Here is a 26320-nt window from a genome sequence, read left to right on the forward strand (position 1 = left end):
GAACGACTGGCGACTGTGTGGGAAGACAGAGGGAGAGGAGGGGCTTAAAAAGTATGAACTTGTGTATGATTTAGCTGCAGGAAACATTAAGAAGGGAAACGACTACAAACAAGACGTGGTGCGTTCACGGGTTTTTTTTTCAGTAAGGAAGGAGCTGTTCTTCTAACTTTTCACAGGGTGACTTTTTCTCCACCGGGTCACACTTTTTTTTCCCTTTTATTTATTTATTTATTTTACTGAGCTCCTTCAATTTCGTGACTGGTTTAATTTAAAAAAAAAAAAAAAAAAAAAAAAAATCGGCACCTTCAGCTCGCGCTATTCTTCCCCCTCTCTTTGCTGCTGTGCGTAATTCGGGTCTTTGGATCGAACAGACGGCGACAACACAACAACACGAGGACTCGGAATCCGCTCCGAGATAACAGTAACCACTGGAAAAATGAAAGTCTTCTTGGATTTCTGCTTGCTTTTCCTCACGCTGCACACTCCCGGCGTGCTATCCTTGTCCACACGTAAGTTTACACACAGATGTCAGTCGATGCGTAAAGTAGCAATCAGTCTGGGGAGTTGAGTGGGGTTGGGGTACATTGGTTTTCTTTCTGGTCCTAAGATCTGCCCCGACCAAGTGTCAGCAGAGGATCTAAGTGTAAACAGCACCGTGTGTCACTTCCCTGCTTCGGTATGTTTGACTTTAGACGTGGACCTGTAGCTGAAGCCGGATATTGACTAGTTTAAAGATATTAGGGATTGTATAGGGTTATTACTCAGTGTTTTATATTTGTAGAAACAATACAAGCCCTGATATGTATTTTAAAAGGTGTTATAATAATAAAGTAGAATTAAAACATTAAAGAGCCACACAGATATAGCGTTTAAATTGGAGGATGACCATAAAAAAAAATGAAGAAAACATTTTTTTCCATTGCAAGATAATAGATTCTCCTTAAAGTTTCTTTATAACATAAGTGCTCCTGCTGGGGTCTGGTAGATTTAAGAAAAAAAAAAAATACAAATGCCACTTTGTCTTTTTGACAGCTTCCATTATTGATGTGCTCCTGCTGCAGTTGTATTGGTTGTATCCCTGCAGAGAGAGCTCATCTCCCAGGAGGCTGGATTTCAACAAGTCAGACCATAATTCGTTTAACACATGGAGAGGATGGGGGCTTTACGAACCGCATCAAAACAGTGACATCATTTGCTCGGGTTTTGGAGAATGTTAACCATCAGCTTAATGCATAATAACATGAATAACTCAGTTATGTCCGTTTCACCCTTTAAGTGGCTGGATTAGGTTTTATGGCGAGCTCAGCTGCAAAGGAGCTGCTGTTTTTCATCCTGTTTGAGAGGCACTAATAAAAGAAAGTATCTAGGGGCTTAAAGAGGAAAACAGGTCTTTATCGTAAGTTTCTTTTCTGTTTACTGCAGTCTAAGTTGTCATTGCTGGTTTATTCACTGGAATAATGGACAGTGCTTCCCTTTCACACAGTGTTGTGCTTTACAGATGCTACTGAAGTAAACAGTTTAAGTGGGGAATTTCCCCCCCATAACATATAATTAGTTTTTATTGCAGCCTATAACCTTTTGGAGTTTATGCATTTAAGGAATAATGAGAGGATTTTGTTGGATCTGATCATGTAATGCCAAAATAAGAACCTACTAAAGACCTGAAATATACTTTATGCATACTTGCTGTTTCTCCTGTCTGGACTTGTCCTTATCTGACTTGACTAGGGACAGTTATGTCCACTTTTTCTAGGTAAAATCATCAGCCACTATGAGAAACTGTGAAGGTTAAAAAGAAAAGCATATAACATCCACTGCTGTTTCCTCAACCTCTTTGCAGACGACACTGAGTGGTTCATTGTCGCTAAATGTTGCGTGACTTTTTCCACCCCGCTCATCCGCACCAGCTCCTCATAAAGCTACACATGTATGTCTTTTGTAAAGCACTCAGAAGAAAGTAGAGGCTTTCTTTCAGCTCTTGCATGGATGAGTGATGAATAAACATTTCTTTTAGAGGAAAACGGGGGAGATGTAATGTACCTTTGAAGACTGACAGCATGAAGTCCACTTGAGTCCACCACAGACTTGAAAATTGGCCACTGGAGACCTCTCATGTAGTCTGTAGTCATGAAACAAAAGTTGAAACATTTTCCACTTTTTCAGCTTGAACTCCATCTTCCATCCATCGCTGGCTGAACTCATCCCCTGCCCTGATGAGAGTTGGGTTAAAGCAGCCACAGCCTCTCCAAACAAATAATATTTTACAAGCCATTTCCTTCAGTGAGCGTGTCAAGCAGAGACAATAAACAGCAGTAATTGTGTCTCACTGCAGTGTTTGAACTGTGAAAGAAGGGGTGTTAGAAGGCTTCACACCCCGCTTCAGGGCAAGGGCTCGTCCTCAGCGCCTGGAATACTTAAACACTGATTGTTATTCAGCTGGAGCTGCATATTGTTGGCTAATCACAGCAGCCTTTAGTCCACTGTATCCAATGACAAAGACAAACAGCCTCTGTGCATTGGTTTGTTTGTGTTCATGTGTGTGCATAAATGTGTAGAAGTGTTGTCAAGACTCAAGAGGAGGTTATGATATTAAGGCTGGAGCGGAGTTACAGCTGAATTCATGTCTTCAAAGGCGGCAGCTCCATAAAAGACCACACAGTCTGTCAGCGTAAGGTGGCTGGCAGCTGAATAGACGTGGCCCCGGGCGCAGATTTGTAGTGGTCTGACAAAGTGTTGATGCTGTTACTCTCTAGCTGTTTAATCATTTAATCGTAGAAATCGTTTTACATGCTTTCATATTTCTGTCTATGTAGACGGAAACCTTTTCTTTCTTTCTTTTTTTAATAAAAAAGAGGTTATTTTCTCTTTAGAAAATATCCTCTTTTCTTCACATCTTTTCTTTTTAATTCTTTTAGTGTTATGTTCGCCTGTGAGATCAAAAGCTTCTCTATTTTGCCTTTGGGTGTCAAATATGATCATTTGATAAAAAAAAAAAAAAAAGGTCAATTTATGTACTTATCCTTTCTTTTGCTGTCATCAGGATTAAAATCCCAAAAGACAGACAAATAATCAAATTGAAATAAACTGTGATTAAAATGAGAGTCTTATATAGTCATACAAAAAATACACTTTTAAACAAATGAATAATAAACCTATTGTTCTCCTGGAGCATCAGATGTTGCTGCTTTCTAAAAAGAAAAAGTGTAGCAGCTTAAAATAAACAAGGGGTCCATTTGTTCACTAGATATTCCCTGGACTTTCTACAGCATTTTCGTATAAACAAATAAAAAAGTGCTCATTTGAATGCTGGAGTACAGTTGCATTAAGTCGTAGCTTTATTAATCACGAGACCTGATTTCAGGACTTGCTAATGGCAGCCATTTTTTTCTTCATTCCTGTGTCCTTTTTCAGTTTTATTGATGGTTCTACATCAAACCCCCTCTGTTTTTATGTGTGAGGGCAGAGTGATTCAACTCTGTGAATTCGGGGTTGACATGTTTACTCCGTTCTTAATGTTTGTCCGAGCAAGCTTTGGCTTCGTCTTGAATGCTCCTGTGAAAGCGGTAGTGTTTTAGCTAATTCAATAAGTTCATTTGCTTTTTACCATAGATTCTGAAAGGAGCTTTCCAGTTATCATGTCAGTATCAAAGTACACCAAATTAAGACTTCTTTTACTTTTTTTCATATTTCTGTTATACAGAAAGTTCAACTATTGAGTTGAGTTCTGTTGGACCACAGGAAGCTTCCTATTTATGCCTCAGCCGATCATCGTTTTAGTGAAGAGATAGACAAGTTTGAGTGGTGTGGATAAGATAGATGTGGAGTTAAGCATGACTCTGCAGACTATTTCTAAGTATAATAGATACATGACTGTACTTATAATTGGATGCAACCTCAAGTTAATAAAAGTTATCTAATGTTTCCCCTATTTGAACAAAGTCTGTATAGTGTAGGAAAGTGTAAAATGACAAATTCTCCGAAATTAACTTTTGACTGAGAAACCTCCTGAGTCCTATTCAGGGGTTTCAGTGTTGTAAGCTAGAATTTACACCAATTGTTGTGGCTAAATTTGAATGCTGAAATGAAATCTAGATTGAGACAATGCAATGCATAACAAGCCAACCAAGACATCCTAGCAGAGGCTCCACTATGTTCAGCAGAGTGCCTGACCTGATCATGGATGAGGCCTCTTCAGACTTGTGTAAATCCTCTTTGGGAGGATGTTTCAGAATGTTGCCGACATGTACTGTGGATGAAATCTCAGTCAGGGCAGTCCAATAATTTATCCACAGTGGTAGAAACACTGAGAACCCTCTTTGCCAAACACAGATTATTGTGGAAATGCAGATACTAGCTTGGCTCCTGATGCATTGGATAATAATGCCCCAGTTGGACTTAGTGATTACCTTTTTAACAAAGAAGCGAGGGAATAGTACAAGTAAATACTGTACAGACTGTAAAATGATTTCTTCCTCATCCTTGAAAGAAGTAAAGGAATGCCTTAAAATTTAGAAAATAAACCAGAATCAGACAATAAGAAATTTACACACGAGGAAACACTAACTAAGACTTAAGTCGAGAAAACTTGTCAGAAATCTGTAGAAATAGATTTAAAATTGAAGCAGTAATCACACAATAGTGCACTCACTATCTGGAGTTACTACATGGTAGATAGATGGTATGTAGAAAATGAATGTTTGTTATTTCATTCTCAGGGACACATTATTACATCTGGAGCGTTGCTTAATAGCAGACTGCATCCTTTGTTGGGTAATGAGCTTAAACTTTAGACCAGTCACCATTCAGAATATATACTCATTCAATCAACTGTCTTCATTCTCCAGATGTAGCAATTATCTACCCCCAGGACCCAGTGCTTCGCATGGGGTCCAACCTGACTGCCAGCTGCTGGGTCCACCCTGACCTTGGCATCCATGCCAGCTCGCTGTTCTGGACGCTAAATGGTCAACAGCTGCCAAGCTGCCTCTACAGAGTTCTGAGCCCGACCAACCTTAGCGTGACGCTGGCTGGACTCAATGCCTCCAGGCAAACATCTGGTGACAACCTCGTCTGTCACAACCACAAGGGACACATATTGGCCGGCTCCTGTCTTTATGTTGGGAGTAAGTTAAAGTCTAACATGTATAACCTTAGAACTTTGTCTCTTTGTGTGATATATCTGTATCCACATATGCTTCACTGTGAGATGCGTCTGAAGTTTAGCAAATGCTTAATCCATTAAGGATTATAAGAAGTAACACACTAAAAGGATACTGTAAGTGAAATGAAAAGGAAATGGGAATAAAAGGGGTCAACAAGGAAGCAGTGGGCAGATTGGAAAGTGTCCGTGCACAGTTGTAGTTGTATTTTATGTTTAGTAGTGCTGCCTTCAGACCCAGAGAGAGGCCTCAATGAGTGTGTCACTGTGAGATGCTTTGACCACCTGTGTGGTCCATTACTCGCACTATCACTCACAGGATATGGGCTTGACATTTAACTCACAAACACATTTGTACTTCTACATTTATGAGGACAAGCACCAATGTCTACACTTCTGCTAATGTATTGTCTTATTAAGGTTAAGCATGGGCTTATATTTACCATGGGAAGTTTTACCGTCTATTTATTGGAAAGGCTTTCTTGCAAAGAGATTATTAAATTATTAAATAGCATTTTTGCCTCTCTGAGTTTAACCAAATTAGCTTGAATTAGCTTAACGTTAAGAAAAGATTTGTCGAAGATTTAGGGTCATCAGTGCTCTAAATTAATCAGGCTAACTTGAGATGTTCTATACTAAGGTGAAATTCAGCATAAAGACAAACTGACTGTCTGTACTGACTGAAAAAAATATTTGTTTACTTGGTTGGAAAAGCTTAGCTTGTAGTTTAGCTACATGCACAGCCTTTATGGTTAGCCAAAATAATCAGGCTGCTGGCGCCAGCAAAAATACTTCCTGGTCAGGATACAGAACTACTCTAAACACTTAACACACGCTTTGATAGATACATAGGTATTTTTTGCCTTCATGTATGATAAGTTAGCTGAAGCAACAGAATTATGCATGTTTAGGAACACATTAGCAATGCTAATGTTTGACAGGGCTAGAAGTCCTTAGTAGTCCAAGGTTAAAAGTGACAAAGAAACTAGATCATACAAACCACTTGAAATGGCTACATAGAAGTTTTTTTGGTTATTTTTTTATCCTGATGTAAACTGTGATGGGATGTTAAGTATTTTGTATTCAGTATCTTAACTAATTAATTAAGGTATACTAAAAACCTCACAATGATCACAGTACGAAATGTTTCTTTCAACATCAGATTATACTTCAGAGATGTTTCAAAGATGTTTCTGCATTATCAGATATTTCTGAGAGTCATATTAAAACTAACTTGACAAACTGATAACTGCGCTTTAGTAAAATAACCCTTAACTTTAAGATATTTTAAGTCTAAAATCTATATTAATCTTTCATAAAGTACAAAAATACAATTTTGAGTTTGTTTTTTTCACATTTTCTTCTTTCTTAGCACATCCCACACAGACATGAATGACCGTATGAGATGATGATATAAATAATGACATTTGACGAGACACTAGAGTATATGTGTGCATTTTCACAGACCCACAGTTAGGCTCTGAGAAGCAGTGGGGATCTTAATCTCTGTGTGACATTGGTGTTGAGGACCTTGTGTTCTGAAAGATGAAGAATGTTGGCGGGGATCCCAAGTCTAACCAAATCGGACAGTGCGCACACAGAAATACACACTCACATACACACGGATACACACAGACCAATTAAGAAAATAACAAAAAATGAAAAGAAAAAAGGCTATTTCAGAGGAACAGCACTCGTGATGAATTACTCAGGATGATGGGGCTGAAGTAAAAACCAGAAGCAACTTTGTACCCTTACTCACCTCTTTTTTCTTTTCAAATCTCCTTCTTGGACTCCTTTTTGCTCCTCTTCATATTCTTCTTTTCCTTCACCAATTTCCCTCATCTTCTGTCTCTCCTCCATATTGTGTTGTAGTGCCTCCAGAGAAGCCGGTCAATCTGACCTGCTGGTCCAGGAACACCAAAGACCTGACTTGCAGCTGGGCACCTGGAGGAAAAGGAGAGACCAATATCAGTACACAGTACAAACTCAAGTACAAACTCAGGTATTTATACATAATATTTGCAAACACACTGTACTTTTAGACTGTACTCCAGCTTTTTATTAAATGTTGAATTAATCAGAACATATTAAGTCGGTGCATGTTGGCCATAGAAGTGATGCTGAGTTGCCTATGAAGCCTTACTTACTTATAGAGTTACAGTTGTTGTTATGTTTTGACATGGCAGAAACGGAGGAAAAAGTCAATTAAGTGAACTTCTAAGTAGCTTAACACAAAGACTTATGACAAAGTCAGCAAAAAGCAAGTGCATCCTGGCTTTAAGTGGATGAACCCTCAAGCGTAGTGAGTCCTCCACAATGTTTTCAGTAAAAATTACAAGAGATGCAATTTTCAAATGTTCTAGAAATAAACTTAGTTGAGATGAGAAAAGAAATGGCCTTGGAACCAGATAATCTTTACATAATGACGTTTCTTGTAGCCACAGAGAGGAGGCAGTTTAACATTCAAAAAGACAAACTTCAAAAGTATTAGAAAAACGTGAGTCTGGAATTAAAAAAAGTTTTATATGTGATTTAAGCTTTCAAAAATAATCAAATCAGCTATTTGAAAAGACCAAAATGGAAACAATTCAAAGTGCTGTATTTCAGCTTGCCAACTGCAAGAGATTTCATATGGAATTTGGACATGGATTTAATGAAACCCAGTTGCATGAAAAATTTCGAACCAGTTACTTAGTAAACTGGACTTTGATGTTTCATTATTTTGGACAAAAATAACACAATTTAATCAACAGGTTAAAGAAGAGTAAGGTATTATTGAGCTCAAATAGGAGCAGGATGAAGCAAAACTTCCTAACAGTAGTTAAATTATTCCATTAATTGTCATTTTAAATTTTTTTTTTGTTTTTTTAAGAATAAATAAATACAGAAAAATACAAAATAAATATAGACATGTACATATACAGTACATACTCATGTACACACATACCAGTATATACCCACACTTACATGCCGGCCTCTGCACATATGTTTTTATCACACACACATATATACATATATATATATATATATATATATATATATATATATACATATATATATATATATATATATATATATATATATATATATATATATATATATATATATATATATATATATATATATATACATACACATGATTAGACCCATAACATACGCCTACATATACATTCCCAGTTGTCCATCATCATACACATATGCATATACTCACATGCATTCATATTTATTTACAAGTATAACTTTATGTACTGATTTATCCTATTGGTTACATACTTTCTTTTAAGTTATACTTTCTAAATAATGTTTCTTTGACGTTTTTCTTAAACTAGATAAGATTATTCCATAATGGTACGCAATAAACTGTAAGGCACATGCTTTTCATAGTTGTTCTCACACTTAAAATTTTCACATTTAATTTTCCTCTCAGATTATATCCCCTTCACAGTTAAAAAACATTTTTTGTTAGTGCTCATGTAGCAAATTTTTTCTAGCTTTATACACTATTATTACTATTTGTAACTCCACCAAATCACTGAATTTTAATGTCTTTAACTTCCAAAATAATGAGTTTTTATGGTTTCGATATCCAACTTTTTTATCCCTTATTGCTTTCTGTTGTATATATAACAGTTGTAGTAAACTCTTATAAGTGTTTCCCCAATGCTCAACACAAGAAATCAAATATGGCACAATCAGTGACAGAATATAAAGTGATTTTTTTGATTCAAAAAATGTTTAGAATTAGTCAACACTCCAATATATCTGGACATTTTCATTTGAACAAACCTAATATGTATATTCCAGCACATTCTGTGGTTGATAGTCACACCAAGAAATTTGTAATAATATACCCTTTCAATTATTACATCATATACTTTGTTTGTATCTCAATATTTGTTGTACAGTTTCCAAATTACATCATTTTTGTTTTATTTAAATTCACTGAGAAATTATTTCTATCAAGCCATCTTTTACTTTCTTCATTTCCTTTGTGATTTTTTCCCAGAACTTGCTGCAAGTCTTCTCCAGTACATAGAATATTTGTATAATCTGCAAATAGCATAAGTTTCACTGTATCAGAAACTTTCCAAATATAATTTATGTAGAGAATAAAGTGTTTTGGCCCAAACATTCAACCCTGGGGGACTCCACAATGTCCAAACAATCTGACTTGTGTTCATCAATCATCACATACTGTTGCCTTTTTGGGAAATAGCTCTGAATCCAATTCAGCACAACCCCTCTTATCCCATGCTGCTCCAATTTATTCATCAAAATATCATGACCAAAAGTTTCAAAAACTTTTTTGAGATCAATAAATACTTATGCTGCAAAAAGTTCCTGATCTTACTTGATCTTACTGCTGTTACTTCCTCTAATGAAGGCATTATCATCAAAGATATTGATCTATTATTTCTAAATTTGTATTGACAATCTGATGAAAAAAATATGTTTGTCAATAAATCTATCCAATCTCTTTATAAATAACTTTCCCAGTATTATAGAAAACTGTAAAAGCGATGAAACTGGCCTATAATTTGTTAATTGATGCTTGTTTCCTGTTTTAAACAGCGTTATAACTTTTCCTATTTTCATTTTAGTTGTAAATGTACCTGTTAAATTGCAGATATGAGTTAATAATTTCGAAATTCTACAAAAAACCTCTTTCAGCATCAACATGTCAATTTCATTCCAGTCTGTCTTATTTTTGCATTTGCTCACAATTTTTACCATCTCATTTTCTACAACTTCACTTCTAAACATTCAGCTAACATTTCTTGTTAGTGTTTCTTCATCTTCTTCAGGCACACCACTTTCATTATTTTGCTTGCCAGCTCTGGTCCAACTTTCTATTTCATGATCCTTTCTTAAACATATAAAGCGAGTTATAGAGTTGTATCAGTCATTTTTTCTGTCCTGACAGATGGTACGGTACAGAGAAAGAGTGTGCGGATTACACTCACACACAGCCGTACTCCTGCAGCATCACCCAGGACCTGCATCTCTTCACACCTTACGAAATCTGGGTGGAGGCCTCCAACCAGCTGGGTCGGGCTGTCTCTGATGTCATCACCCTTGACATCCTAGACGTTGGTGAGTATGAGAAGAAACTTTGACCCTTTTACTGTTCTGAGAACTTAGATCATTGTTTCAGCGTGACCCTAAAGGCCTTAATCTTACGTAGTTGACAAGCACTGTTTAGGCTTGTAAGAACCAGTTTTGACTACTTATGGGGTGGGGCTGTATAGCTTTTTTTGCAGGGTTGGGAACTGATAAAAAAAAAAAGCTATAACGCAATGTATGAGGAGAAGTCAGGCAGGTGGTTAGAAGCTGTTCAATGAGGCTGAGACTGAGCATGTAGCTGCTAGCCACTATTACCTGGATGTAGACTGTGTTGACAGTTTCCATGGTCACAGACAGTGTGATGACCTGGCAGCTGTGACATGACATCTTCAGTTCAGTGTGTGTTAATGGCTAAATAAAGGCTAATGAGTGTTACACCATCATGGCCTGTTATCTACTTACTCCATACACATCTACACTGGACTTCAGCAGATAAGTGCCACGTGCCACTCAAGGTGGGCAGACGTAATAGACAGGCCACAAAAATTTCCATTCACTAATTAGTGTAATATCATAACCAATGCCCATTATGGCAGCAACGTGGATTTTTTAAAAAACATTTCTAAGCTCAGTTGATTTATAGTAAATCCACAGTCCATAATCTCAGTTAAACTAGCTTACATTAGCTTAGCATTAACATTGTAAATAGAGCAAATAGCTTGACAGGATTGAAAGTGTACCCCCCAGCAACCTAATAAAAGTCAATTAACAAGTTGTATCGTGTTTGGTAAGTCCATACAAAAGAGATGGTGTAACAACAGGTTGTGGTTTGACATCTGGCTTACTTGGCAAATTTTTCTTAGCCAGCAGCAATTTGCACAGAGCCTTTGTTTGTCTCCAGTGTTTATCCTCAACTACAAGATACACTACTTTTCTTTATTTTACAAATGGAAGTCATTCATTCATTCATCCATTCATTCATTAATTATCCTAACCGCTTAGTGTGATTAAGGGTCGTGGGGAAGCTGGAGCCTATCCCAGCTGTCTTTGGGCAAGAGGCAGGGTACACCCTGAACAGCTCGCCAGTCCATCGCAGGGCCACACAGAAACAAACAACAACTCACACACTCACTCACTCCTCCGGGCGAGTGGTAGTCATGTTTAGATAAAATAAATGCTAAAATATTCTTACAATGTAGTTTTCTAAAAGATGTTCTTTTCTTAAGAAGTTTGTGGGAAAGTGACTTTCCTCTTTGTAATTTGCTACAAGATTTTCTGGGAATTAACTGAATTATTACTCAGAAGGTGACATGTTTGAAGATTTGTGCACAGCACTTCCATTTCATGTTTTTCGTTAATTCCACCACAGTACAAATTTACTGATTGGTTGATATCAGGTGACAGCAAAGGCTTTTTATGCAACATTAACTCATTTCAGAATGAGCAATATGTTTTGTGACATGGTGTATCATTATGCTGAAGTCATGAGTAGAACTAAAACTGCAGTCACAAAGGGAAACTATCAGAAATATTCACAAAAGTCCAAAGTGTAAACTAAAAGAAAATATTCCACACCATTACACCACCAGCAGTTGCCTAGATTGCTGATAGAAGGAGGATCAGATCTATAATCGCATTTTGATTACATCACCTAAGATGATAGTCTTAGTGAACTTGCTCCCAGAAAACCCTCCTGCTCTTTGCTAATATGTCCTTTAGTTCTTTCCTGCTTTAGTTTTTTTGGCACAAGGTGCTACTTTGCATTAAAAAAATGTTCCATTGCACTGGTTTAGCAAGCGTTTATTCAAGTTATCGTTATCATTTTATCAGCTGGAACTGGTCTGGTCGCTCCTATCTGATCTCTCTCATCAAAACATTTTGTTGGATATTCTGGACTGTTTCGTGTGTGAAAATCCCAACAGTTTAGCTTCTAAAATATTAAATCCAGTTTTTCTGGCACAGAAAAAGAAAACACACCATGTTCACAGGGATGTCGTGCAAACCAAATCTTTAACCTTCTTTTCAGGGTTTGGTTGGAACTTCATAGGAGCTTCTTGACCACAACATGTCTACACATAAGTACTTCCTTTAACAGGAAGTTGAGCAGGTGTAACATTGTAGTTTGTAAATACAGGACACTGTATTTATGACACTGTCAGCCTGGAACAAAATAATTTAATGATCTTTAAAGTACTTACAGGCTTAAAAAAAGGAAAACTGTGAGACTATGACTGTTTGCCATCATGTTATGACCCACCTTATTAAAGTCGTGGCCCTGACTTATTCACCATATTCCAAATGGCTTTAACTTTGCTATGTTGAAGCACCACATCACATTGATAGGAACTGACTGGTATTACCTTTTAAAGCTTTGTTATGTCGTCCGTTGCTTAGCTTAGTGTAGTTTAAGCAAACAGAGCATGCAACGAGATCAGATTCACTCGCTATGCCAGACGTAAATGCACATACTTGTATACGCATGTATGCGCACACTTGAGCATGCATTGGTTTGTTATGACTGCCCCCCCCCCCCCCTTAATATAGTGTCCCGAAATGACTTTTGTTTTGAGTTAACGCCATTGAAATAACTGAAAGAGGTTGTCTCTTTTGACAAGCTCATTTTCGCTTTACTCATGCTCACTGGACACACACACGCACACACACACACTAAGACAAACACATACACACACACATATTTTTGGAATGTTCCAGGCTGATCCTTGAACCTAATCCTGTCTCCAAGGCGGCTGCAGACCCTGAGGCCTGTGGAGTTTAGGCTTTGAGGCTTTGAGACTTGGACCTGAAATAATACAACCTGATTAGCTTGGAATTCTTCACCTGGTTCACTGTTAACGTGCTCCAAATGGGGCTGGGAAAATCTTCCTGAAAGAATATTGAGTTTCAGAGGTGGACATGCCACTGGCGAGGAAACAAGCGTCCATCAAAACTGTAATCCTTTTCTTCTCGCTAATGTATGCACGCACACACCTGTTTACACACACCCCGAGGGCAGGGCAGGGCAGGGCCTCGTATAGAAACAGGCGAGCAGAAAGAGTGGGCGTTTTCTGGATTTGCTTGTGTGAGTGTGTGCGTTTTTGTTTCAGTCTAGCGGACCTAGCCTTTCACTTCATTCAAGCATTTTCCACAACACAAGCAGGCCATAAAGAAACCACACCTGTGTCGAGCTGCCGTGAGTCACTCGCATCTAAAGTCATGTTCTATCAGCTTTGAAGGCAAGGTGGGAACACCTACAGTTTTTCTGCATTCCTCAGCCTCAGGGAGATGGAAGATGGGAGATGGGACTAGAGGAAACTTGTATTGCTGTTTGACTCTGACATGGTGACGTTTCGAGGAGTGACACAACATATATTAACAATGATTCATCTGTAATTTGTCACATCTCATTGATTTTAAATAGTTAACTAAATACTGCCATGCAGCACATTCCAGGGAGGGTTGTGTGAAGGTGTGTGGGGATGTGTTAACTTGTGCTTGAGGCTGAATTTAAAAAAAAAAAAAAGCAAGCACATGGCACACTTCTATCTTGTTTATTAATAAATAGACAAACAAACTGAATCCAACATTAGCTTTTTGTGGTGAGTTTAATTGATTTATTTCTTTATTCTGTGACTAGTTGCAGGTTGTCTTTTGAACTTTCATGTTGGATTAAGCAAAAGATCCACACACAGTTTGCAAAATCTTGAATTATTTCCTCTTGTGACTACAAAAACTCTTATTTTCTGATAGAAAATATGGCAAGAATTTATTTTATTGATAGTCCTGTTTTCAGGAGATTTGACAGAGTTCAGTAGAAACTGTCTTTCAAAACTGTTCATGCTTATTTTAAGCTTGGTCTTTTTCTGGTCCTGAAAAAACAAACAACTTAGTAACATGGCACATTTAGGATATTTTATGTTAAAAAATGTAATAGGTTTATTTGCCGTACTGTGGGCATTTGTATATATTGCAGGGAAATCAAGGAAAAAGTAGCTAAGAGGCAATTTGATGCTTAATTTATGCATATTTTAAATACAGTTTAAAAAAAAAACTTTGTACTATTTTAACCAGTTCAAAGTCTATAAAGGCTTCCTCTTTATTCTTTAACACTGCCTGAAACTAAGTTTCTTTTTTCTTGGAGAACTTTCCAAAGCTTTATTTTGGATGTTGTCTACCATTTGTTCTGTTCTCTGTCAAGATGATCCAACACTGCGTTAGTAATCGTGAGGTCCAGGCTCCAAAGCAGATTCATCACTCTATAAAACCTGTTGTCACTGATTTCCAGCCCAGTTCTTGTGTAATTTGGCATTCCTCAGCCTTTTCTCTCCATTTCCCTTCCTTAAAGGGGTATTATCACCTAAAATTATTTTATTTTTAGCCTCGCACTACTTCATCCTGATGAAAACTATTTTTCTTTTATTTATTTATTTAAAAATCATGATTTTTGTGAGTCAAAAAATAAGTCAACCCCCAACTGTTAAACCAGATTTTGTTTTTTGTGATGTAGAGGTAAATGTGCTCCGCTATGTCACCAGACCTCATAGCCAGATGCTTCCAGTTTCTGGCATTTTTCAAAATTTGGCAGGAGGTAGAGCCACACAAAAAGTAGAAGTTTTACTTATACTTTAAGAGCAGCTCTCAGTAGCCTCCCATGAAGACCTCTATTGATGCAACATCTCATTTTTAAGGGGGCCACATTTGTCCAGACTTTGCCCAAGCTTGTCCAGTTTCCTCAAAATTTTAAGGATCCACTCAACATCAGAATTATGTCAAGTTTTAACTTATTGCTCTTCTGAAATCACTTTGTCGATGCAGAAATGGCTATTTTAAGTCTATCAAACTGTCTTAGCTTTGGCATTTTTGTAGTTTCAACTAAAGTAATGGGGACCAACTGTTTGTCTTAGGGATGGGCTTCTGGTAAGTGCCTAAATAAACAATTTAACCATTTTATTCTTGCTGATGTTGTTATATTGATGCACAACACTGATTGTACTCAAAACATTGTAAAGTAATCCTGCAGAAAATAGTCAGATGTCTTATGTTTGCATGATTCAAAGGTCAGTATCATCTCATCAACAAACAAAAGAAACCCATTCCTCTAAATAAGATCAGGTTCAAGGAGTGGAGTTAAAATGGAAGAAAAAAAAAGCCAACATCCAAAGAAAAACTTTCCTCCAGAAAGGCATCGCTCAAGAGCATTTTAAAAGATCACAAGTCAGACTTCTTGAAATCAGAACAAAAAGAAATGAGGGCAGACTGAAGTGTTTTGCACATGGATATAAGCACTTCCATGAAAGCATCCTGGAAGCTTCATGCTGGCAACATGCAGCCTGTGTAGGTCTAAGACTGACAGCTACATCTCCACGTAGACCTCAGTTTACTTTTTAGAATCACCTTCTCATGGGTTAATATCACCTGCCTCTCACCCTGCAACATAAATTAGGTAAATGATTCTGGTATTTGGTGACAAACTGATGGCACAGTAGCAGATTAGATTTAAAAAAGGAAATCCCCCCAAATTAGTCTTCCTTGGAGTTGATACACCATCTGAATTCTCGCTTTGACATTTATTGTGGTACTGGGGGATTTACAAAGTTTTATGGTTTGTCCATTACATGCCAACTCCCAATTCATCTTACTCTGTTGTCTTGTAACCCTCCTTTACTCTCCCTCATTCATTTCGAGCATGGGAGTGCAGAAGAGGATGTTTCAACATCGCTTATGTTAACAGTAACTGTAAAATTTGGCTTAGGCCCAATTCCAATTACTTTCCAATTACTCCACTGGCTTTACCATTTAACTTTGCAGGGATAATGTGACTATTTTCCCTTTTTTCAAATGAACAACTAAATGTTATTTAACCTTCCAAATGGTCCTCAGCACCCAGTTAAAGGTCTAAATTACTGCCAGTTTGGGCCTCTTTTCTCTGTAAAACAAATGGATCTGACCAAGAGAAAGTATTGAATTGGAATTATAGATGTTAATGAGAACTTTAGATTTAGTATTTAGTATCAGTGAAGGTTATAAAACTGAGAAATATGGAGCCAGGACAAGAAATCAACTTTTCAAAAACAGAGAATTTTCGAGGAAGAACAAACATTATTCTCAAATATATTCTTTTATGAATGTTTAATATTTGACAAAAAAAAAACATTAATTGAAATTTGAGGTTAAAATTGATTAACCTCATAGCACAACTTATGCATTGTATTAAAAAACCCCAAAAAGGATCCATTTCACTTCCCTTACTATTATTATTATTATTATTAGGGTCCGAGCCATACGAAGTATGGCAGGGCCCTATTGTTTTCCAAATGTTTATTATTCTCCTTCTCGTTCTAAGCACAACTCGCTCAATTTTGACCCCCTTAGACCCCGTGAAAAGTTGCGAAACTTGGCACACACCTCACGTCCGGTGAAAATTTTGTTAATCTGGTGTTTGTATGCACGCCAATGCAAAAATGCCTCGACAGCGCCCCCTAGAAACGCCAAAAATGGCCTCTAGAATGGGGTCAAAAAATTTTAGTTTGACGTAGGACGACGAAATTTGGTACACATGTCTATCACATCAAGACAAGTAAAAAAGTCATTGAAACGCCTGTACTCATGGAAACGGGCTGTCCGCCATCTTGGCGTTTGTGGCCATTTTTTTGCCCGTTTTTGTCAATTTGGGCGCATTGCATTTGAACGAACTAGTCTGAGGGGATTCATGCTATTGGCTCCACATTCGCCATGGAGCTTCGTGACAAGATGGGGACCAAAAGTTATTCAAATCTTTTTGATAGGAGAAAGCGTGTTACCGTGGCAACCCATGGAAAAAAGCGTTCTCGCCATGAAACACGGTTCACTCATATCTTCGCAGAAATACATCCGATCGGAACCAAAATTCTGATAATTCATATTTGATAGGTCCTTAACGCATTGTAATATGTATTGTGGGGGGGGGGGGGGGGCCCTAGGGGCCCGATCGTCTACTTTGACCTAGGGCTACGAAATTTGGTATACATGTATAAGTAACCAAGACGAGCAAAAAACTCAATTAACCACCTGTTACCATGGCAACGGGGTGTCCGCCATCTTGGCGTTTATAACCTTTTTATCACTTTGAGCGCATCGTATTTGAACGAACTAGTCTGTGGCGATTCATGCGATTAGCTCTATACTCAGCAGGAAGCTTCGTGACAAGATGGGGATAAAAAGTTATTCAAATCTTTCTGATAGGAGAAAGCGTGTTACCGTGGCAACCCATGGAAAAATGCGTTCTCGCCATGAAACACGGTTCACTCATATCTTCGCAGAAATACATCCGATCGGAACCAAAATTCTGATAATTCATATTTGGTAGGTCCGTAACGCATTGTAATATGTATTGTGGGGGGGCGCATTTTGGGGAGGGCCCCTAGGGGCCCGATAGTCTACCTTGACCTAGGGCTACGAAATTCGGTACACATGTATAAGTAACCAAGACGAGCAAAAAACTCAATTGACCATCTGTTACCATGGCAACGGGGTGTCCGCCATCTTGGAAAAAATCCTTCTCGCCATGAAACACGGTTTGCTTATATCTTTGCACAAATTCATGCGATGTGCACCAAAACTGTAACTATTCATATTTGGTAGGTCCTTAACACATTATAGAATGTATGGTGGGGGGGGGGGGGGGGGGGGGGGGGGGATGCTGCTTGCGGCTTTAATTATTATTATTATTTATTTTTTTATTTTTTATTATTATTATTATTATTATTATTATTATTATTATTATTATTATTATTATTATTATTATTATTATTATTATCATCATTATTATTATTTGCTCTTTTATTCTTGAAAAAGCAGCAAAAGTTCTCTAAGACGGATGAAAGTACATGCCCCCATTCGGTTTACTTCCTAAATCCTGCCAACCAGAAACTTAAACTCTCGTGTGAGCGTTCACTTTTTCCAATCTTTACCTCCCCCTGAGTTTGTTTACTTGTAAAGGATGACATTTTGAAAGGGAACTGAAGTTGATACTGAAATGATCCCAAAAGCCTAAAACAAAACAAGAGTAAGGTTAAAGTAATGGTCTGTCACTGCATGTTTGTTTGTCAAAGAGATAATTGTTGTCAGATGAAAAAGCCTCCACTAGCTCACACAAGTCAAAAAGGCACCCAGAGACCGCAAACCTCCCCGGTGCTGAACAATCCTTCAGTATGCTGTGCTAAACAGAGAAACTTCACTGCTACACCTTCAGATCACAACTGAGAGGGTTTCTTCACCCCGCAAACATATAATGTAAAGGGTTGTTTAAGTTTGTTGGGGGTACTTTTTACGTTATTGCCTTTATTTTGTTGCCCACGACTTTACTTCTTTGGCTGCTTTCAAGCTGCATCAACTATTATTATCTTAGCATGAGTTTAACAAGATCCAAAGAAAACATCAGGAATTTTGTTTTATAATCTTATCTTGTACTTAAAATGCACAGAGTTTGAACCTTCACATCCACGTTGAAGTATCATCTCAAAAAAAGAAACACTGATGTCTGAGTTTTGAGCTCAACCTGTTTGTATACTCTCAACGTGAAAAGTTAAAGATCAAACATTAGACACAAAATGTGGCTACTACTTAATCAAGGACATTTACATACCAGAGTATTAAACCCACACAACTAAACTTTGAATCATTTTTGCACTTTGGCTTTAGCGGATTCTGCAACCGCTTTGCATCCTCTCTTGTATGAGCTCTCTCCAGTCAGTAAAAGTCTTTCCAGTGTTGACTCTTACCCCATCCATGTGTGTAACATTCTCTCTCTCTTTTCCTTGCCTCCTCTGATAATGTCTTCTTGCATTTCTCAGCTGAATTTGCCATGGTGCACATTCAAAACAACCATTTTGTTGATATCCAGTTGTTGGTTTGTGACATTTTAACATAAATCAAAATGCAGCTGGAGTGGGATCCCATGGGCTGAAAAGAAAATAGCTAAGTGCAGTTTGTTGACCTCAGGATGCTTCAGGGAAATGGCAACTCCAAGAATGTACATAGTAAATGTCTGTGTTACATATACGAATGAATCAGAAGCTTTCGGTCACTTTTAGGGTCAGAAACTGATGTATTGTTGCTTTACTGCGCAAAACTGATTCATGCAGTGCACACAAGGTTAAAGCACCTGAATATTTTCTCAGTCTATTATTTAATTATCTGCTTTGTCTTCTTTCATACAGTGACCACAGACCCTCCGTCAGGTGTTACCGTCAGTCGTGTTGGCCAGTTGGAGGACCAGCTTAGTGTTCGCTGGGAAGCACCGCCCGCCCTTAAAGACTTCCTGTTTCAGGCGAAGTATCAGATCCGCTACAGGCTGGAAGACAGCCAAGACTGGAAGGTAAAGAAGATAAAGATATGACTCTTGTCTCTGTCTGTTACATGAAAAACACACATAACTGCATCACTGATCCAACTTTTTAGTCTGGGGTCAACTATCAAAAACGTCAAGAATCTAGTCAGGTTTAAATCTGCTGTAAATCAACAAACTCACGACATAAATGCCTTTTATGAATAAAAAAACATACAGTGTGACACAGTCAGACATGCAGATGCTCAAGAGAAAACATTTTCCCGGGTAGGAGGGAAGAGTTTCCTGTAATTAAAGGAGAATTGCACTGCCGTAATATTAGCAAGTCTTTACTTGCAAAGAGGAAAAATAAAAGAATGGGAGTGGAGAGGTGCGGCAGAGGGATGAAACCGTTCGAAGGAGGAGAGAGGAGGCAGAAATCCAAGTGGCCTGAAGAGTTGATGGTGGAAACAAAGTGCCTCTGAACCAGCCCTAATCATGAGGTCATGCTAAGGAATGGAGGGATACTTCTCAGCTGTTAATGTCTTCAATATGGCTGTAAAGACGCTCTGCTGTAACTTCTGCCTGCTTGGCTTCCCTTACATCACATCATTAGCCCTCTGATGCCTGTAATTTCCATGTTCTGTTTTCTGTTGGAGTCCCTCCTAACAAGTGTTTACAGACTGGACGCCAGAAAGAAAGTGGGGATTTTTAGACTAGATTATTAACTTTAGCAGACGCATTTCTTTCTCTCTATGTTGCTGTATTTGCCAGTTTTCAGTTTTGCTCAGTTTGCACGAGTACCTGTACATACTACTGTGTGTGTGTGTCCCAGCATATGCTGCTCTGCAATAAATAACAGAGAACAGATTTTACCCAGCAGGCATGGTTATATTAAAATAGTTTCATAAACATGCTGATCAGGAGTCATTAAACAATGTGGTGTTCATGCATGTTTTTGGTCTGCACATGGTTTGCGGTTGTGTTTTTGTGCATTTTGAATCTGCCCTGTGTTTTAGTTTGTGCCCATTGGTATTTAATACTGTGGTCAGACCTCCAGCATTCACCTCGTCAGTGTTTGTGTCCTCTCTTTGTTGTGTAGGTGATGGATGACGTTGGCAATCAGACATCATGTAGACTTGCTGGACTGAGACCTGGAACAGTGTATTTTGTCCAGGTATGCAGACTGTGTGTGTGTGTATACTTGCATCCTAGTGCATGTTAATGTTTCAAAGAGTTAGTCCTTTTCAATGCATATACTTTCTGCAGGTTCGGTGTAACCCCGTAGGCATCTACGGCTCTCGCAAAGCTGGAATCTGGAGCGAGTGGAGCCATCCCACAGCTGCTTCCACACCCCACAGCGGTGAGTACACTCACAGTCAGAGATTCACTCAAAGGGCCTTTTTCTGTTCTTGATCTCAGTTTCTGGGAGCATTTTGGTCCCTTAAGAGGCAATTTGTTGCTCAGAAATGAGGTTAGTATCATGGTGTACCTCGTATCCAGCGGTTCTCTGCGGCTGCTTCACAGAAGCAGAAGATGAAGATGTCAATCAGACTGTTCTCTGTTTATTCGGCAGTTTTATTCATAACAGATGCACTGATCTAACCTTATAAGAAATAGTTGGGCAACAATATTGAACAACTGACATACCTAACCAGACCTTCGGTATGCTTTAGTTGCAATAGAAATAAGTTTTTGACAAAGAAATGATGAAAGAGCTCAGATCAGAAAAAGAGCACTGGCGCAGCCTGTCTATCTGGATCTCATGAGGTTGTTGCCGACACAGACATACAGTAACTGCTGTTATCATAATCTGACCGCAAAATAGACCACAGTTAGGAAAACAAAAGCCTGTTCATAAAAACACACATTTTTCTGTGAAGGCTTCTACAAGGGAAAGCTTTGGAAATAAAAATCATGGACAAAGGAACAAAGTAATTCTCAGTTACTCTGAGAATGAACTTCTTTTTCCTGTAACTTTGATGTAATTTACTCATTTACTTAAATAGCTTGTTCAGGTGATAGATGACTATATTATGGCTTATAATGACGGCTTGGTTATTTCACAAAAAACACAATGGAAGGAAAGAAATCGGCAACTACGCCAACGGACAAAAGATGGTTGCTGTCTCTGATATACAGACTTTACTCAGCACATCGGCCATTTTTAATTATTCGCTTTTACTTTGTAAATTACAAATATAACAGCAAAATACACATTATGTGAAGACAACATTATCAAAAACCTTCCAGTTTGTCTTAATTGCACGTCAAAGCATATATTTTATTCCTATTACTTGCTTTCCCTCTCACTGTTGACTCATATTTCTTTGCACATGTACTGTCTGTAAGAGTATAAATGGAAAATAGATAAAACCTCCTGTATCTGGAATATCAAGTGTAGGTCAGCAGTTAATGTTTAGGAGAATAGAAAGATGTTTTCTTGTGATCTTTGCTGTAATTCAAGTGCTGCTGTGCTTTGTGTTGTACTCAGCCTTATTGCTGGCAGTGTGAGAACTGAAAACCCACAATTCAGCAGTTAAGAGACTCAGCGCTTGCAACTGTAATAACAGTTTGCAAATAATATATGAATTTTATTATGTTAAAGACACAATATGTAACTTTCTGACCTAAAAATTCTTTGATCCGGACTCAATTGATGGGACAGTGAAATTTATTATTCAAATTTCGAGAGCCATCGTTGTCCAGCAGTGTCCCAACACTAAGAAACAATGTTTTCTTTCAGGACGCTGCAGCTAAGTTGTACTTCATGCAACACATCGCATGCTATCGAGTGGATAGTGCTGCTTTATATTTAACCATCTGGCTGATGACTTTCAGTATGTAAACTGTGTATATAGCCATATAACTGAAAATTCAAGACTGTAATTTCAAGAAAAAATTACAAGGAATTCACAAGGAGTGAATTAAAAATTCAAGGAGCAGTATTTAAATAAGCCTTGGGCTTCCTTCTGCTCCTTCTCAAACAATGTATAATGGTACACAAATGTGCGTCCTTGTTTTGTATTGTATGTGTGTTTGAGATGAATAAAAAAGAAAAAGAAAACAAGAGAGGATAAGACAAGAGTGAACATAGGACTGTCTTTTACTGTCTGGAGTGAAATCACTGTACAGGCAGGATCGATGCCAAATTAGCCATAGATGGAGGACACGTCATTGAGAAAATCAGCAAAAGTTCTGTAGTGCATCTTTAAATATCGCATGGATATTTTTACACTGCATTGAGGTTTATACTGTTTTTGCACCTTGCTTCTTGCAAAAAAATGCTTTAAATTTTTGCTAGAATTAATAAAAACCTCATCAGTGAAGTCAGTTTCATAAATATTTTACAAAAGTGATGAGTCTTTTCCTTTCTTTGCTTTGTGGACTAGTTTTGCTTGTCTCACACCCTCCTTGTTTCACATCTCTACAGAGCGACTCATGTCGGGCTCCTGTGACCCAAAGTCTAGCGCAGACTCCAACTCCACCTTGCGTAGGGAGCTGAAGCAGTTCTTCGGCTGGGTGCGGAAACACGCCTACGGCTGCAGCAGCATGTCCATGAAGCTGTACGACCAGTGGAGGGTGCTGATGCAGAAATCCCACAAAACTCGCAACCAGGTAGGTAAGCATCGCTAATGCAGAAAAGCACCTGAAAACACATCCTGCACAAATCGATAAAAAGGGAAAATCATTCTGTATCGGCTGATTAATAAACAGATTTTGTCTTCAATTTAGGTTCTCCAAGGGGATAAATCATAGCACATGCTGGCTTTGCAAGCAAGAAAGAAAAGAACTGAGTGAGTTTATGTATATGTGTGAATGAGAAATGAGAACAATATTAAGACAATTTGCTTTACCAAATATATGTGGATACAAGCTGTGGATGCAAGAGGACATCCAAAGAAAAACTGTGGGATCTGCTTCCCCCGCGCAACTTTCCCAGACAGTATGAGCCTTTAAACAGAGATGGTTAACTCATCATGAACATCCTGGTATCATGGCTTTTCAAGAGAGAGCTGTGTGGACTACTCTGCTTTCACAAAACAAATCCAGCTGAACCTGAAGTGTTGCATCCAGAGTATCCAGATGTGTAAAGTGACATTTTGGGGGTTTTCTTCTGGATCCAAAGCACCATCTAGTGGCTGTTCAGTACCCATGGATTCTCCAGTGGAAGCCTCCGCTGAGGTGCCAATGTAAAAAGTTACAAATTATCATACAGTATTTCTAATTAATGCTTCATTATATAGGCAGAACATGTGCCAAACTGGTTCACCCAGCATTCATTTTGTTTCTGAGTGACAGTATGTGACTGATAATATGATGGTGTTTGTGTATTAAAACGTCTCACTGCCTTTATTTTTGTACTGAATTCTACCAGCATATTTAAAGTATAAAGTTAAGTTTTATAATTGTTAAATTATGTTTAGTTAGTAAGGACTGTACAATGACTGAAGTTGTTATCAATCTCTAATAGTGTTCTATAAAAATGCTGCCAAACACTCGGTTTGCAAGTTAATTGTGTGTGCACTGCTTTGTTTCTTCATTGTTGTTACTGTGTCCTAACACGCAAAAATGTTCTTTTTCACATAGCTCTATTAACACTATTTTTTGCACCCAGCCGGTGACGTCAGTAAGCAAAGTCGGCCCAAGAAGTCTCTTTTAGCACCTTTTAGCACGCTTTAAACAGTTCACCTTTTGTATCATCTGGAAACAGTTTTGTCCAATAATCAATTTCAGCTTTTTTTAAAAACTTTTTTAAATCTGAAAAGAACTTAATAAAAAATACATGAACAAAAAAAATAGTGGTTGTAGGAAATCATGGGCTCTATGCTTATTATAACTCAAGTGTTCAGTTCTCATAGCAATAATAAGAAGTACAGTCGAAACTTGCAAATGTTTAAGTATGAAACTATTGAGGCCACTCAATTAAATTTAAAGTAATTCAGTGATAATATTCTCCACACCTACGTGACCCTGTACTCCAATGAGGGGGTGTAGAAAATGGTTGAATTAATTGAACAAATTATACTTTATTAATTCTCCGAAAGGAAGTTCTTTTAGGGAAACGTAACACATACATAGAAGATACAAATTAAAATAAATTAAAAATCACTTGACAGATTGTTAGACAATTATAGAGCTGCAGAAAGAGATGAGTGGCTGAAATTTCCACACTGCCACAAACGTGCAGTTGTGTGTTTGTGGCTGAGCTGATGATGTAACAAACAGCGTAAGCAGATAACGCAGGTGAAATCAATCTGTAGCCAACATGGGTGGAAACTCAGCCAACGGTTCAACATGGGCAGGGACACCCTGTCGCACACATCCAGGTTTACACCAACTGTTAACAAGCACTACAATCCCCTTTCCTGTACACACAAGTTGATTATAATCTAATAAAATCATCCATATTTTTCAAGATTACAATGTTTGAAGAGAAAGTATAAGTTGAATAAAATAGCTTCGATGTAGTTGTATATGAAGCATGTTGGAGCAAAGAACTCCTTAACCCTTTAAGGTGCAATCCTTGAAGAATTGATTAGAAAAGTCCTTTTTTTTTTAAAAGAAATATTTAGGTTTTTATTTGCCTTTTTAAAAAATGTAGCATGAAAATTACCATTTTTTCTCGGTCTATTAACCATTTTTTACTATGTTGTTTATCAAAATTCAGATAGTGTAATCTTATGTATTCTTACTTGTGGGGTAGAAGACAAGTATCAGATTGTGTTCAATGGGAGATTGAGCAAAGGTTTTTTTTTTTTTTTTTTTTTTAAATTTTTTTTATTGAGAAGTGATTTAAAAAAGTCTCAAATATGTCACGTTGGCCTCTATAGAGTTAAGCCTAAAATTACCACTATGAAGCAAGAAGTCCTGACTCTGAGGTGGCATTATCCACATCCAAATAATATGTCTGTAATTGATCAAACAAGGTGTCTTACTGCAATAGCTTCTGCTAGTATATGCAACTAATAAAAATGCAAAGCAATAAAAAGCTAACACTTCTTCCAGGAAGAGTCCATCTTGTTCCAGTCCCACATTAGCAGTCAGTAATCAGAATAACAGTGCCTCACTTACATACCTCCATAAGATTAGACTGATCAGACTCAGAATCAGCATTTGCTCATATGTTAAGAGGTGCTGTAAATCTTTTATAATCTGATCAACAGGAAATTGTTTACATGTATACAGTTAATCTGACTGTGTCTTGGAGCGAATGTGTTTCAGCGGCTCGTTCAGACCGTCTACATGCAGTTGTTTTCTATTCCTGAACGGTCAGTGAGGAAAAGGCCGAGTTCCTTTCTAATTAGGAATAAAGTTGACGCAGTCGCATGTCTTTTATTCAGCATGTCAAAAGAGTTTAATCCTGATGACATGCTTCGTGACATTGCATGTAAACACATTTGAATCTCTAATCAGACTGGTTTCCATCAGATTGAAAACATATTTCTTCATGTAAACTAAGCTACTGAATAACAACTTAGAACACCTCTCTCTGCACCGTTTGAGTGTTTATCAGGGAAATTTGAGACACAGGTTGTGTTTCCTGCCAGCACTCCTGCCGTTCAGCAAATTCATCTCCCTCTGGTGACACAGCAGAGTCTTGTTACTGCACCTGTGACCACTCAGTCACTGGTGCTTGAAATTTTAACCGGTGTGAAGGGTTTTTCCTGGTTTTGGCCCTGCTCTCAAAGCTTTGCTTGCCTCTGTCTTTGCCAAAAGTTAATCCTCCTCCGAAGCTTTTCTGCCACGGTTGACACTTTTCAGATGATGTCTGCAAGCTAATCAATCAATGG

At 37.9% G+C, this 26320-nt stretch overlaps 1 protein-coding gene across 2 annotated transcripts; it reads left to right on the forward strand.

The window, feature by feature from the left end:
* The first annotated feature begins 305 nt into the window (after window positions 1-305).
* crlf1a (cytokine receptor-like factor 1a) lies at window positions 306-23899 on the forward strand. Of its 2 annotated transcripts, none has more exons than XM_079262285.1 (9): window positions 306-509; window positions 4845-5123; window positions 7034-7163; window positions 10086-10255; window positions 19420-19577; window positions 20629-20703; window positions 20796-20889; window positions 22960-23148; window positions 23262-23899. In XM_079262285.1, the coding sequence occupies exons 1-9, from the start codon at window positions 437-439 to the stop codon at window positions 23276-23278; spliced, it is 1185 nt and encodes a 394-aa protein (XP_079118411.1). In that variant the 5' UTR covers window positions 306-436; the 3' UTR covers window positions 23279-23899. The 2 variants fall into 2 exon arrangements, with proteins under 2 accessions (XP_079118411.1, XP_079118410.1); XM_079262284.1 differs by having other exon boundaries at window positions 22960-23144.
* The last annotated feature ends 2421 nt before the right edge of the window (window positions 23900-26320 follow it).

This window comes from Telmatherina bonti (genome assembly GCF_933228915.1).
Source record: "Telmatherina bonti genome assembly, chromosome: 22".
NCBI lineage: Eukaryota > Metazoa > Chordata > Actinopteri > Atheriniformes > Telmatherinidae > Telmatherina > Telmatherina bonti.